At 37.6% G+C, this 13,358-nt stretch overlaps 2 protein-coding genes across 3 annotated transcripts; one reads left to right on the forward strand and one right to left on the reverse strand.

The window, feature by feature from the left end:
- Positions 1 to 3,279: 3,279 nt before the first annotated feature.
- Positions 3,280 to 7,391, forward strand: rcn3 (reticulocalbin 3, EF-hand calcium binding domain). 2 transcript variants are annotated; one of them, XM_073840297.1, is made up of 8 exons: positions 3,280 to 3,357; positions 3,752 to 3,973; positions 4,062 to 4,255; positions 5,525 to 5,697; positions 5,806 to 5,866; positions 5,972 to 6,063; positions 6,152 to 6,259; positions 7,225 to 7,391. In XM_073840297.1, the coding sequence occupies exons 2-8, from the start codon at positions 3,759 to 3,761 to the stop codon at positions 7,327 to 7,329; spliced, it is 948 nt and encodes a 315-aa protein (XP_073696398.1). In that variant the 5' UTR covers positions 3,280 to 3,357; positions 3,752 to 3,758; the 3' UTR covers positions 7,330 to 7,391. The 2 variants fall into 2 exon arrangements, with proteins under 2 accessions (XP_073696398.1, XP_073696310.1); XM_073840209.1 differs by lacking the exon at positions 7,225 to 7,391 and adding an exon at positions 6,397 to 7,075.
- Positions 7,392 to 7,400: 9 nt separating this feature from the next.
- Positions 7,401 to 10,095, reverse strand: nosip (nitric oxide synthase interacting protein). Its single transcript, XM_073840422.1, has 10 exons — positions 10,056 to 10,095; positions 9,749 to 9,824; positions 9,525 to 9,630; positions 9,277 to 9,358; positions 9,067 to 9,202; positions 8,834 to 8,979; positions 8,381 to 8,497; positions 8,011 to 8,081; positions 7,772 to 7,880; positions 7,401 to 7,680 (listed from the first exon to the last, which is right to left on the reverse strand). The coding sequence occupies exons 2-10, from the start codon at positions 9,816 to 9,818 to the stop codon at positions 7,609 to 7,611; spliced, it is 909 nt and encodes a 302-aa protein (XP_073696523.1). The 5' UTR covers positions 9,819 to 9,824; positions 10,056 to 10,095; the 3' UTR covers positions 7,401 to 7,608.
- Between the last annotated feature and the right edge of the window lie 3,263 nt (positions 10,096 to 13,358).

The following is a 13,358-nucleotide window of genomic DNA, read 5'->3' on the forward strand; positions in this document are numbered from 1 at the left end:
TTTTCACCCCTGGCTCTTCATACATTGTGTTTCCTTCTGAAGCATCAGTGAGTGTTTGAATCTTGCATATGAGTCCCTCAGTTGTCCTCAGTGTGAAAAGATGGATCTCAAAATCATACAGTCATTGTTGGAAAGAGTTCAAATGCACAAAAAATGCTGAAAAACCAAAGAATTTGTGGGACCTGAATGATTTTTCTGAAGAACGGCAGGCAGTTTAACTGTTCAGGAAAAACAAGGGACTCATGAACAACTATCACTAAACAAACACAGTATTAGGAATCAGGTGTATGTAAACTTTTGAACAGGGTCATTTTTATAAATTCAACTATTATTTTCTCTTGTGGACTATATGTAAACGTCTTTTATGTGAAATATCTTACTCAGGTCAGTACTAAATAATAAATAACATGCATTTTGTATGATCCCTCTTATTTTCTAAAATAATATTTTGCAGATTCTGCAAGGTGTATGTAAATTTTTGACTTCAACTATATATATAACTCATATATGTATACCCCCTTCCCCCTTAAAAATAAAAAAGAGTGGTTCATTGGCTCGTAATCATAGGGGAACCATTTTAAGTGCTATATAGCACCCATCTTTAAAGGTGTTATACAGCACATTTGTCAAATAGTGCTATGTACAGTCGTGGCCAAAAGTTTTGAGAATTACATAAATATTGGAAATTGGAAAAGTTGCTGCTTAAGTTTTTATAATAGCAATTTGCATATACTCCAGAATGTTATGAAGAGTGATCAGATGAATTGCATAGTCCTTCTTTGCCATGAAAATGAACTTAATCCCGAAAAAAACTTTCCACTGCATTGTTAAGAAGGCTTCAAGGCGTCCAAGAAAGTCCAGCAAGTGCCAGGATCGTCTCCTAAAGAGGATTCAGCTGCGGGATCGGAGTGGCACCAGTGCAGAGCTTGCTCAGGAATGGCAGCAGGCAGGTGTGAGCGCATCTGCACGCACAGTGAGGCCAAGACTTTTGGAAGATGGCCTGGTGTCAAGAAGGGCAGCAAAGAAGCCACTTCAGGGACAGATTGATCTTCTGCAAAAAGTATGGCGAATGGACTGCTGAGGACTGGGGCAAAGTCATATTCTCCGATGAAGCCTCTTTCCGATTGTTTGGGGCATCTGGAAAAAGGCTTGTCTGGAGAAGAAAAGGTGAGCGCTACCATCAGTCCTGTGTCATGCCAACAGTAAAGCATCCTGAGACCATTCATGTGTGGGGTTGCTTCTCATCCAAGGGAGTGGGCTCACTCACAATTTTGCCCAAAAACACAGCCATGAATAAAGAATGGTACCAAAACACCCTCCAACAGCAACTTCTTCCAACAATCCAACAACAGTTTGGTGAAGAACAATGCATTTTCCAGCACGATGGAGCACCGTGCCATAAGGCAAAAGTGATAACTAAGTGGCTCGGGGACCAAAATGTTGAAATTTTGGGTCCATGGCCTGGAAACTCCCCAGATCTTAAAACTTGTGGTCAATCCTCAAGAGGCAGGTGGACAAACAAAAACCCACTAATTCTGACAAACTCCAAGAAGTGATTATGAAAGAATGGGTTGCTATCAGTCAGGATTTGGCCCAGAAGTTGATTGAGAGCATGCCCAGTCGAATTGCAGAGGTCCTGAAAAAGAAGGGCCAACACTGCAAATACTGACTCTTTGCATAAATGTCATGTAATTGTCGATAAAAGCCTTTGAAACGTATGAAGTGCTTGTAATTATATTTCAGCACATCACAGAAACAACTGAAACAAAGATCTAAAAGCAGTTGAGCAGCAAACTTTGTGAAATATTTGTGTCATTCTCAAAACTTTTGGCCACGACTGTAGAACCAGAAGAGGAACCCCATTCTCCTCTTTAGATTTTAGATATGTCACTCCACTCATATTTGCTATAAATGGGAATTTACTTAAATGGCAAAAGCTGTTTTGAATCCCTTTTATCCTTTTCTGAGGTCAAAAGGTCTTGAATGGAGAATATTTCCTTATAGGGGAGCCTTAGGGGCATAACCATGTTATCTTCAGTAAATATACAGTATTTTAATGTTAATCATTTTTCCAACTAGACTTAAGAGAGAGTTAGTGAACCTTCAAAGAACTATACAGGGGATTAACAGGTTCTTTGTCAATCAGTGATATTATATAGCCCCTCAACCACCCCAAAGAACCACTGAAAAACTGCGGAAGAACCTTACTTTATAACTGTAGCAGTGCTATATAGCACCTTAACCACTCCAAAAAATGTCTTCTCTAGATCTGTATCTCTACTGGCAGCATAGTGCAAAACAAAAGGTTTGGTTCAATTCCCAGGGATACTGATAACATATACTGTGTAAGTATGTCACTTTGGAGAAAAGTGTCTGACAAAAAGTATGATGTAACATATGAGATAGTTGCAGTGAAAAAAGTAGGCTATATAAAACATAAAAAGAAGGCATAAATCATTAATACATTTGAATACATTTTGATTTGTGTACACACTGTTGCTCTATTTTGAACATGTTATTTCTGATGTCAAACTGACCTCAAACAAATGACATATTTTGGATATCAACTTTTTGAACAACCCCTGCCAGGGGTGCCGTTAAAAAGAAAGGATTAAAGTTTTAAAAAATTATTATATTATTATGTTTTGAAGAAATAACTTTAAAACTATACTTACATGCTGATATACAATATGCGCGACGTTTAACATGAGTAATCTGACAATGATAAAGGATTTGAAAAAGGGGGTTTACATAGAAGATTCGGCGAAATGTAGGCTATGTTTTAATCCAAATAATGGTGTCTATGAAATATCATTTGTAATTGCGGCAGCAATTTAACACTATAGTTCAGGGAAAAGAAAACAACCTTTACAAAACGACATGGGCACTCAAAAGTTTTTGACTGGTATTGATAGCTATTATTATTACAGAAGCACTGACCAGAATATGAATTGCCTTGTGAAGACTTAATGAAACACAGTTTGCATGTTACATTAAGATTACCATGCATGCATCTCTCCGTTAATTTAACAGTTTAAACGCAAACAACACAATGTTTGTCCAAAACAAACTATCCCTCAAAACTTCTCACAGTTTGCCAAAACGCGCCTGCCTCTACAAATGCTCGTTCGCGTGTCAACGTGGCGTTTCGTAGCCAGTAGAATTTAGAATTTTTCTGGGCCCCGCCCAATCCCGTCTTATAATTGGCTGTTTCATATGTCAGTAAAACATTTTTGAGGGCACGTAACGTGGCTGCCCCACCCACCTTTACGTGCACTTTAAATCAGAACAGTGCCAACGCGTACAGCTCAACTTAGGACAAACGGGTGTACTCAAGCAGAAATCACTGCAGATTTGGTAAGTCATTTATACAGTTTTAGATTTAAAAAAAAAACTGTTTTCATTTTAAACTTTAATTGCACTGCAGTTTATTAATGTCAGTTGTTTTTGTACAGTTCGCTCAATAGTCTTTACCTACTATAAATCACTGCATAATACAAAGCGTTATTTTTTCGATTTAATATACCTGTTCTTGTTTTATATTATTATGCTTTAACATAAAATAGTTGATGCTTATTCAGAAAGTTGAAGTAATGTCAATACTGTCATTTAGTTTAAAATTAATGAGACCACTAATGACAAAATTACTTTTCGTTGCAAAACACAATGACTTTGTGTGTTCCTGTGCATAATCCTTTTTCTAAGGCAAACATAATTTCTAATATCTTTCTCTTTTACACACATTCCTTAGGGAGAAAATGCAGCTCCTCGTTTTAGGGACACTTGCCCTGTTGGTTGGGGTCACAGTGGCTGTGCCTGCACAGGAGAAGCGTGTACATCATAAGCCTGGCCTCAGCGACCATGTTCACGATGATGCCCATGGATACCAGTATGACCACGAGGCCTTCCTGGGCAAAGAGGAAGCCAAGACCTTTGACCAGCTAAGCCCTGAGGAGAGCAAAGAAAGACTAGGGTAAAATAACTACATGGGAACACTACAGTAAATAGGCAAATAATAATATGTGTCTTACTTTGTATTTTTTTCTATATTCCCCATGCAGAAAGATTGTGGATAGGATTGACACAGATAAAGATGGCTTCATCAGTCATGCTGAGCTGCACCACTGGATCAAGCACAGACAGAGGAGGTACATCGAAGAGAATGTGGACAAGCACTGGAAAGAGTACGACCAGAACAAGGACGGGAAGATTGGCTGGATCGAGTACAAGAACACCACCTACGGATATTATATTGGTAATTAGAACAAGCCTTTGATTTTGGGCGTGGCTACTAATTATGTGGCTTTAACTAAGAAACAGCTGTTTATGTGGGGTTATGTACTGTACAGCTGAAGTCAAAATTTCATCTTTTTGAAAAAAAGTCTGCAAAATGTTAATTATTTTACCAAAGTAAGAGGGATCATACAAAATACATGCTATTTTTTTATTTAGTACTGATCTGAACAAATTATTTCACATGATAGATCTTTATACATAGTCCACAAGAGGAAATAATTGTTTACATTCAAAAGTTTACATACACTTGATTCTTAATACTGTGTTGTTACCTGAATTATCCACCGCTGGTTTTTTTAGTAGTTGTTCATGAGTTCCTTGTTTGTCCTGAACAGTTAAACTGCTTGCTTTTATTCAGATAAATTCATCAGGTCCCACACATTCTTTGGGTTTTCAACATTTTTGTGTATTTGAACCTCTTACAAACACTCACTGATGCTTTTAGAGGAAACATGATGTATTAAAAGCTGGGGGGGGGGGGGTGAAGACTTTTAAAAATTTGAAGATCAGGGTAAATTTAATCTATTTTGTCTTCTGGGAAACATGTTCTTCTGCAGAATCTGAAGGGAAGTACTAAATGAAAAAAATATATATTATATTTAGGCAAAATAAGGAAAATGTACACATCCTCATTCAGTTTCAAAAGTTTTCACCCCCCGGCTCTTAATGCATCTTGTTTCCTTCTGAAGCATCAGTGAGCGTTTCAACCTTCTGTAGTAGTTGCATATGAGTCCCTCAGTGTGAAAAAATGGATCCCAAAATCATACAGTCATTGTTGGAAAGGATTCAAATACACAAAAATGCTGAAAAACCAAAGAATTTGTGGGATCTTAAGGATTTTTCTGAAGTACAGCGGGCAGGTTAATTGTTCAGGACACAGTATTAAGAATCAAGTGTATGTAAACATTTGAATGGGTCATTTTTATAAATTCAGCTATTATTTTCTCTTGTGGACTATATGTAAATGTCTTTTATGTGAAATATCTTATTCAGGTCAGTGCTAAATAAAAAAAACAAGCAAGGTGTATGCAAACTTTTGACCTCAAGTGTATTCATTGCTCACACCAGTGCAACATATTCACAAAAAGAAACGATTCTATTTCGGATAAATTAGTATTCCATTGGAATAGACAAATGTTAAACAAACACAGTTTAGACTTTAAACTCCAATACATACTGCAGAACTAAAGATTATTGATGGTTGATGTACTGTGTTACTGTATTCCAGATACAGAGTTTGATGATGTGGAAGATAAGGCCAGTTACAAAGCCATGCTTACTAGAGATGAAAGACGTTTCAAGTCCGCAGACCGAGACGGGGACGGCGTTGCTACCAGAGAAGAGTTCACTGCCTTTCTCCATCCAGAAGAGTTTGACTACATGAGAAGCATTGTAATACAGGTACATGGAGTAAAGCAGAAAGCTAGCATATTCTATCATGTTTAAAAATACATTTAATACATGTTGAGATAATTTACATTAGGGAAAAAACCTTTCACTACGTTACAGGAAACAATTGAAGACATTGACAAGAATGGCGATGGCAAGATTGATCTGCAAGAATACATTGGTAAATGTCTACATTGTTCACCTGGGAAAGAAGACAGCTTACATTAGAACTGATATTTTGTGATCAGATGAGTTGAAATTTTGCATATGTTCCTTTTGACTCTAGGGGACATGTTTACCCCTGAAAGTGGAGAGAATGAACCAGACTGGGTCACAACAGAAAAGAAACACTTTTCAGAGTTCAGAGACATGAACAAGGTATGCAGTGGGATAGAATTCTGTCTGCATCACCTGAGAGTGTTTCCTGGCTATTCTTTCATGGTTCATGATTTGTTTGCTTTGTTAGGATGGTTATCTTGATCCCACTGAAGTATCTCATTGGATCCTGCCTGGAGAGGTTGACCACGCTGATAATGAGGCTCGGCATCTCATTCACGAAACCGATAAAGACAACGTAAGTAACTGGGTCTTCACGTGGGTGCCGTTATTAATTCTCAATAATTATAATCAAAAATCAATTGATTAAATTAATCTTTAACTCTGTCTTCTTTCTTTTAATCTTCCAACTGCTTGATGTAATTGACTAACCAGGATGACAAAATCACAAAGAAAGAGATTCTGGCAAACTGGAACATGTTTGTCGGAAGCCAAGCGACTAATTACGGAGAGGATCTCACCAAAAGACATGATGAGCTTTAATGCTGGCATATCTGGGTGCAGGGGAGGGCAATATATTTGAGGTGTAGGTGAGAATATAGCAAACTGAATATGAAAATAAAAGCTAATTTTCATTACATGTTGGATAGGAACATTTCCAGAGTCAAAAGTCAGGGGTTAGGCTTCAGTGAAGATATGCATCTTAGTGAAACAGGTCAAAATTGTATTTATTGTCAAACACATTTCATCTTATGAAACTAAATTGTAATGAACACTCACATTCCTTCAGAACAGACACTCCAGCTTGCTAATTGCGAGGAAACTGAATATTTTCCATGCTCAGGAAATTCAACACTGAATACAGGGCCAGTTGCATCAGTCTTCACAATAACAGCCCTGTTTTGACTGTTACAATGTAAATTTCACATTAGTGGACTGTGATTTTACATTCACTTAGATGAAAAAGAGGCATAGGTGAGGAGAAGTGAAGCCAGAGGAAGGGAAAGAGGGCAGGGATTCAATAGATGGGAGGAGACAAAAGTGATTGACACTATATCGGTGGAACATTTTTCTCTCTGTGAATTCTAAATAAAGCCATGTTGGTTTTTTAAAATTGTGGACTGGGGTTTAATTTCAGTACATTACATTACATTCTGATAGCAGGTGTACTTTTAAATCATATATTTTTTAATAGTTCAGCGAAATCATTCTTTGTCGTTTGCATTTTCCAAACTGTGCTTGTGTCTTTAATATCATTCCCAGGATGGTCGTCTCTCTATCAGTGAGATCATGGATAAAATGGATTTCATTAAAGTCAGCACTATAACTGACTTTGGGACCCTGGTAGAAGATCATGATGAACTTTAGCCTTATTATGACCACAAAAAGCCTGAATGTCTCTTAAAACTATTAAAATAAGACAAAAGTGACTTTTGAAGTGTGTAAAATGAATGATTTATTTAAAACAAAACAAAAACCGCATTTCCTGTTTATTGGGTACACATGACATTATAGTATCTTTGGGGTCTGGGGAAAATATAACTTCAACATCCACTCAAATTACCCCTCACCAAACAATTAACAACAAAAAGTCTAGCAAATTGAATGACATATTTACATAGTCAAAGCGTTCTCCAATCCTCTCGTTTATGCTTGCATAACGGGTCTGGCCTCTTTAGCTTTGAGGTCCACTCCTGAGCCTGAGAAGCCAGTACCACCCTGTTAATCAGAAAAGACAGACATTTAAACAATGAGTTTGTGCATTTGTTAAAAATTGAGACCTTCATAGCACTACTTCTTTCATACACACCCTCTGAATGGGTATGATGTCCTTCTCTTTTAGTTTGTCTCCAGTCATTGGATCAACCATGTCTTTCCGTATGAGCTTCTCCACACACTCCATAGTGACTACGGCTCCACTTGAGGAAAAGATAGGAAACAAAACGAGAGAGAAAAACTGAAAGTGAGAGGAAGGACTAAATGTTTAAAAAAAAAAGTATTAAGTCAGAAAGATTCTTGCTGAATAAGCAGTTTTAAAGTCGAACTCACGAGGGTCTAAGAACAGCACAGGGCACAGAGTTCCCAAGTGTGTCTTTGGTTACTGCACACACATATCTGTCCTGAGGATTACATGAAACATTTTATGAATGGTTCATTAACACCTTGAAGATAGTTCTTGCAAAGATGTGAAGCAATTTAAAAGTTTGGGTCAATCTTGTTTTTATTTTAAGAAATACAGAAATATTTCATATTTAATAAAACATCACCAGTTTAACATAAGGCTGCAACATAAAATGTGAAAAAACGAAGGGGTATGAACACTTTTGCAAGGCACTGTATATGGTACAATATTAAATAGGAAGAGAGTGATGCATGTCTAAAAAAAATAAAGGAAAAGCCAAAAAATTAGACCTCTTACTTGTCGTGTGAGGAGCGCTACTCTGTCCAGATTGGGGTCCAGTGGAGTGAAGCGCACCGAAATCAAATCACTCATCTTCAAAGGAAGTCCTGACATGGGGCACAACACTGTCTTTGACTGAAAAAGCAAACGAAAAACAGTTAATGATAATAGATATTAATAAGAGTTAATATATTTGTGATGTGCATATCTTGAATTGAATGCCTCATACAGGGTGAGATACTTTTCAAGAAGACACTAGAAGCTACTGAACACACAGAGATGAAGAGATGGACAAACAAACCCATCAAGGGCATCATGACCGACCAAAAGAACGTTTGGCATGCAAACTGATTTCAGGGTAAGCATAACCTCTTGCGTAATGCTCTCCCATGACATCTGACTACTGAAGACCCAAGGTTAGGGACACGTGGCTGGCAAAGAGGATAAAGACAGACAGATCTCGAAACTTACAGGTTTTTTCAACAAGGTGGGCTTGGCTTCTGGTGTGAGACTGGGGATCCAGAAGCTGGGCAGAGCTGAAGCAGAACTGGACTCTCCTGTGTCAGAATTGGAGGAGCTGGTTGAGGCCTTCTGACTGCCTTCGTCCTTAGATTTTCCTACAGAAAAAAAAATTAGCCACATAATTGAGCAGGAATCTCATTGTGTTGTACTTAAGTTTAAACCGCCCAGTCCAGTTTTCATACCTGAGGTAAAGGGGTTGATTGGCTTGGAGACAATGTTGTTCTCTCTCTGTTTGAACTTCTCAGCTCTCTCTCGCTCTTCAGACTTAGACTCCAGCTGGCCTTCACTCTTTAGAGCCTTTTTCTGCTTCTCGTATGTCTGAATTTAAAAACATGAGTGTGTTAGACAAGCAAAGAAAGACATTCACATATAGAGCTAAAAAGTGCTCAAACCTTCATTTTCTTGGCAATTTCTGTTTTCTGGTGAAGGATGTATTGCAGGATGGCTTCTTTTTCATATATGTATCCATCTCCACTGCAGCATGCAAATATAAACACAAACACACATTAAAACACACTCCAAGCTGCTGACTTGCAAATGGCTCAGTAACACTCAGTATATTCACTTCAGACTGTGTAATAATAACCACAACGCAGACAATTCCATCGTTAAATGTTATGAGGGCAAATGTGGCTCGTACGTTATGACAGGGTCCCTGCAGGGCTGTAAGGAGAGAGAGCAGCAGTCAAAATCTTTGATCGCGTCCTTCCCCAAACGCACACTTTGTGTCCCATAACCAGAAGCGGCTGGAAATATGAAGTGAGATGCACAATTTGTAATTGTCATTGCATTTTAAACATTTCATGATACACACTCGTCGTTACATATGGATACATATTAGCAGCAGGGGTAATGTTGCATTACCGGTGTCTTTCTTTTTCTCGTGGTAAGTGTAAACGGCTCCCGCTGTGCAGTTTTTCCCGTGTCGAGTCATGCTTGTCTTTTACAGAACAAAAATATATTTTTGTGAGGTTGGTTAACAGATTTCGCACACAGTTTCAAATAAACACACGTTGGCCCTTAATGATACATTAGTGAACTAGCGAGGAGGATTACATGTAAATCTATAATAGACACCACACATGCTACACAGAAATCAAACGTTACATGTTCTATCATAGATTAATAGCCGATTTAAAAGTGGGAAAAAATCACAGAAGTTGCTGTTTACCTCTTATGAACCTGAAGCGGAAATGACCGTTTGCTCCGCTTCCTGGTTCGTCATAAATTTCAGAATAAAAGTTACCAACTATACCTACTTACAAACTATATATACAAATAAATGGACATAAAATAGTGATTTTAATTTTAAAAAATTACATTTTACATTTTAAAATCTAAATTACATTTAGATTTTAGTAGAGACTCTGCTAAAAAAAACTAGTCGATTACACTAGAAAGCATTAATAAACGTTGACGCCGATGCACACCAAGGTCTAGAAAACAAATTCTAAATTTCCTGATAATTTACTCACCCCCATGTCATCAAAGATGTTCATGTCTTTCTTTCTTCAGCTGAAAAGAAATTGAAGTTTTTGAGGAAAACATTCCAGGATTTTTCTCCATATAGTGTTTTTTTTTTTTTTGAGAATATACACAAATTGCAGTTTTAATGCAGCTTCAATAGCAATCCACATGAACCCCGCTGAGGAACAAGGTTCTTATCTAGCGAAACGACTGGTCATTGTCTAAAAATATATATATATACTTATATTATAGATGAGCATTTGTGGTTAAAAAGTATATACATTTTATAAAAATGACCAATTGTTTTGCTAGATAAGACCCTTATCCTCAGCTGGGAGTCCTTTGAAGCTGCATTAAAACTGCAATTTGGACCTTTAACCCATTAATCGCCATTTAAAGGGATAGTTCACCCAAAAATGAAAATTTGATGTTTATCTGCTTACCCCCAGGGCATCCAAGATGTAGGTGACTTTGTTTCCTCAGCAGAACACAAACGAAGATTTTTAACCAAATTACACCCTGTTGCTTGTGACGATACATTGATGTCCTAAGACACAAAACGATCGTTTTTTTGCGAAAAACTGAACAGGATTTATATCATTTTTTTACCTTTGATACACAGCCACGTCCATCTGTCATGAGCACGAGTTTAGCATCAGGCTTGTTACACGTGTACGCGCTCTGGCGTAGAACACGCAAACGCCGGAAGCGATCTGTCGCATGTATACGACACTCATTGTTTACACAGTGCACAGAGATTGTGGGTATAGCGCCTATTCAAAATGGTAATTACTTGCGCTTATCCTGATTGTTTAAACCGATTTAAAGCTAAAAGATTATGTTTGCTTGCGCAAACTCATCCGGGACTTTTTACTGATTTAGTCAGAGCGTGTACACATGTAACGAGCCGGATGCTGAGCTCATGCTCAGGACAGATGGATGTGACTGTGTATCAAAGGTAAAAAATGATATAAATACTGTTCAGTTTCTCGCAAAAATCGATCGTTTCATGTCTTAGGACATTAATGTATCGTCACGAGACACAGGGTGTAATTTGGATTTGTCTGTGCATGTTTTTTTTTTGTTTACTTTTAAAGGTTTGGTGCCCATCCACATCCATTATGTGGCTGGCAGACTGCACCGGTTTTCATTAAAAATCTTGGTTTGTGTTCTGCTGAAGAAACAAAGTCACCTACATCTTGGATGCCCTGGGGGTAAGCAGATAAACATCAAATTTTCATTTTTGGGTGAACTATCCTTTTAAGTCTAATATATGGAGAAAAATCATGGAATGTTTTCCTTAAAAAGCTTAATTTGTTTTCAACTGAAGAAATAAAGACATTAACATCTTGGATGACATGGGGATGAGGGAAATTTCAGGAAATTTTTATTCTGGAAGTGAACTAATCCTTTAAAGTGCGGCAACATTTAAGCGGCAGACGACATAACTGCAGCGCATTCTTAAAAACAAGCCGTTGGCGTGGTCTAGTTGTGTTTGTTGGTGTAAACGGGCCTTTATTCTTCATATAAGACAGGTTTCTATGAACTAATATATATCCTCTATTTTACATTCTAGCCTCAAAAGGATGCTTACTAATGAAATAATTCCTTCAAGGCCTCTTTACTACAGATGGTTGCTAATCGTCCAAAGTTGCAGGAAAAAAATGGCAACTCACATTTGTGTGAAAATAGCAAAAGACAAAAAGGCTGCATTCAAAAACCTAGCAGCTGCCTTATCTGGCAATGACTTTGCAGGCAGTGTTTGCACACAAAGGCACCTCACGAAACTGATTTTGGACATGCTTCTGAGGTAGCGTAACCATTTAATGATCTACAGCACTGGTCTCAAACTCAATTCCTGGAGGGCCACAGCTCTGCACAGTTTAGCTCCAACCCTAATCAAACACACCTGATCCAGTTAATCAAGGTCTTCAGGATTACTAGAAACTTCCAAGCAGGTGTGAGTTGGAGTTGGTTGGAGCTAAACTCTGCAGAGCTGCGGCCCTCCAGGAATTGAATTTGAGACCTCTGATCTACAGCAAAATAGAACGAGCTTTGGTGATAACTTTAAGCGAATATTTAATAGCCTACTGATTTCTTGCTAGAAATAACATCATCAAAAGTGCAAAAAGTTGGTCAGAAACATACATTACACACAAACTGACCACCAAACGCAACTTTCAGACGGCATCTTTATTTTTTGCTCAACCATCACGGAATGGAACGCACAGGATTGTGGGATATCAAAAGCAGCGAAGGATAGATCTATGTTGCCTTCAAAATGGACTAGATGAAGGTATCTCAAGAGGCAAGATACCTTCCTACCTTGCAATGTGTCCCCCGAAAGGCAGCATTTTCCAGTTTTTGGATGCAGCCAGTATCTGAACGTTGACATGGATAATGGTCAAACAACAATTTAACATTATTGTGTTTTGACTGATCATAACCACTTGATACAGACAGCCTAATGTGCTAGTTATGTTTTAATTAGCATACTTTTACTATTTGGCATCGAATATCTAGGACCGCTCCTGCTACTTCAGAACTTTTTGTTTTCCACTTAAGAAAAAAAAAATCGTACGAGTTTGAAACAACATGATGGTGAATAAACAATGACAGTTTTCCTTTCTGGGTGAACATCCCTTTAAGGCCATATTTCATATCACAAATCATGTTTCATCAGCTGAAACATTGACTGCAAAGTGAAAAACATGCATCACAACTTATTCAACAGAGACTGACTAAAGACATCCCTCACATAGCCTACACAATTATACACCATCTACACTGATATAAAGTATGTTTTTGAAAGTATTATTCAACTTACACACATAAGTAAAACGTTCCCTCATTTTATTCCATAAGTAGTCTCAAAACAACAAAGTTAGGTTTGCAATTACATTTCATATCATAACTTATGTTAATAACAAGACTGTTTAAAAGGGAAATGTTGTTCAATTAAATACATTCGATTTAAGGTAATTAAATTATTGAAGTTCCACTTATA

Source organism: Garra rufa, chromosome 1 (assembly GCF_049309525.1).
Source record: "Garra rufa chromosome 1, GarRuf1.0, whole genome shotgun sequence".
Taxonomy (NCBI): domain Eukaryota; kingdom Metazoa; phylum Chordata; class Actinopteri; order Cypriniformes; family Cyprinidae; genus Garra; species Garra rufa.

What these genes read in the sequence shown, in the direction of transcription:
- rcn3 (XM_073840209.1), top strand. Translation starts at nt 3,759, where the DNA reads ATGCAGCTCCTCGTTTTAGGGACACTTGCCCTGTTGGTTGGGGTCACA. An exon ending in GAGAGCAAAGAAAGACTAGG is followed by an intron (nt 3,974 to 4,061) that starts GTAAAATAACTA and finishes TTCCCCATGCAG; the next exon opens with AAAGATTGTGGATAGGATTG. An exon ending in TGAGAAGCATTGTAATACAG is followed by an intron (nt 5,698 to 5,805) that starts GTACATGGAGTA and finishes ACTACGTTACAG; the next exon opens with GAAACAATTGAAGACATTGA.
- nosip (XM_073840422.1), bottom strand. Translation starts at nt 9,818, where the DNA reads ATGACTCGACACGGGAAAAACTGCACAGCGGGAGCCGTTTACACTTAC. An exon ending in AAATTGCCAAGAAAATGAAG is followed by an intron (nt 9,203 to 9,276) that starts GTTTGAGCACTT and finishes TTTTAAATTCAG; the next exon opens with ACATACGAGAAGCAGAAAAA. An exon ending in TAGCGCTCCTCACACGACAA is followed by an intron (nt 8,082 to 8,380) that starts GTAAGAGGTCTA and finishes TGTAATCCTCAG; the next exon opens with GACAGATATGTGTGTGCAGT.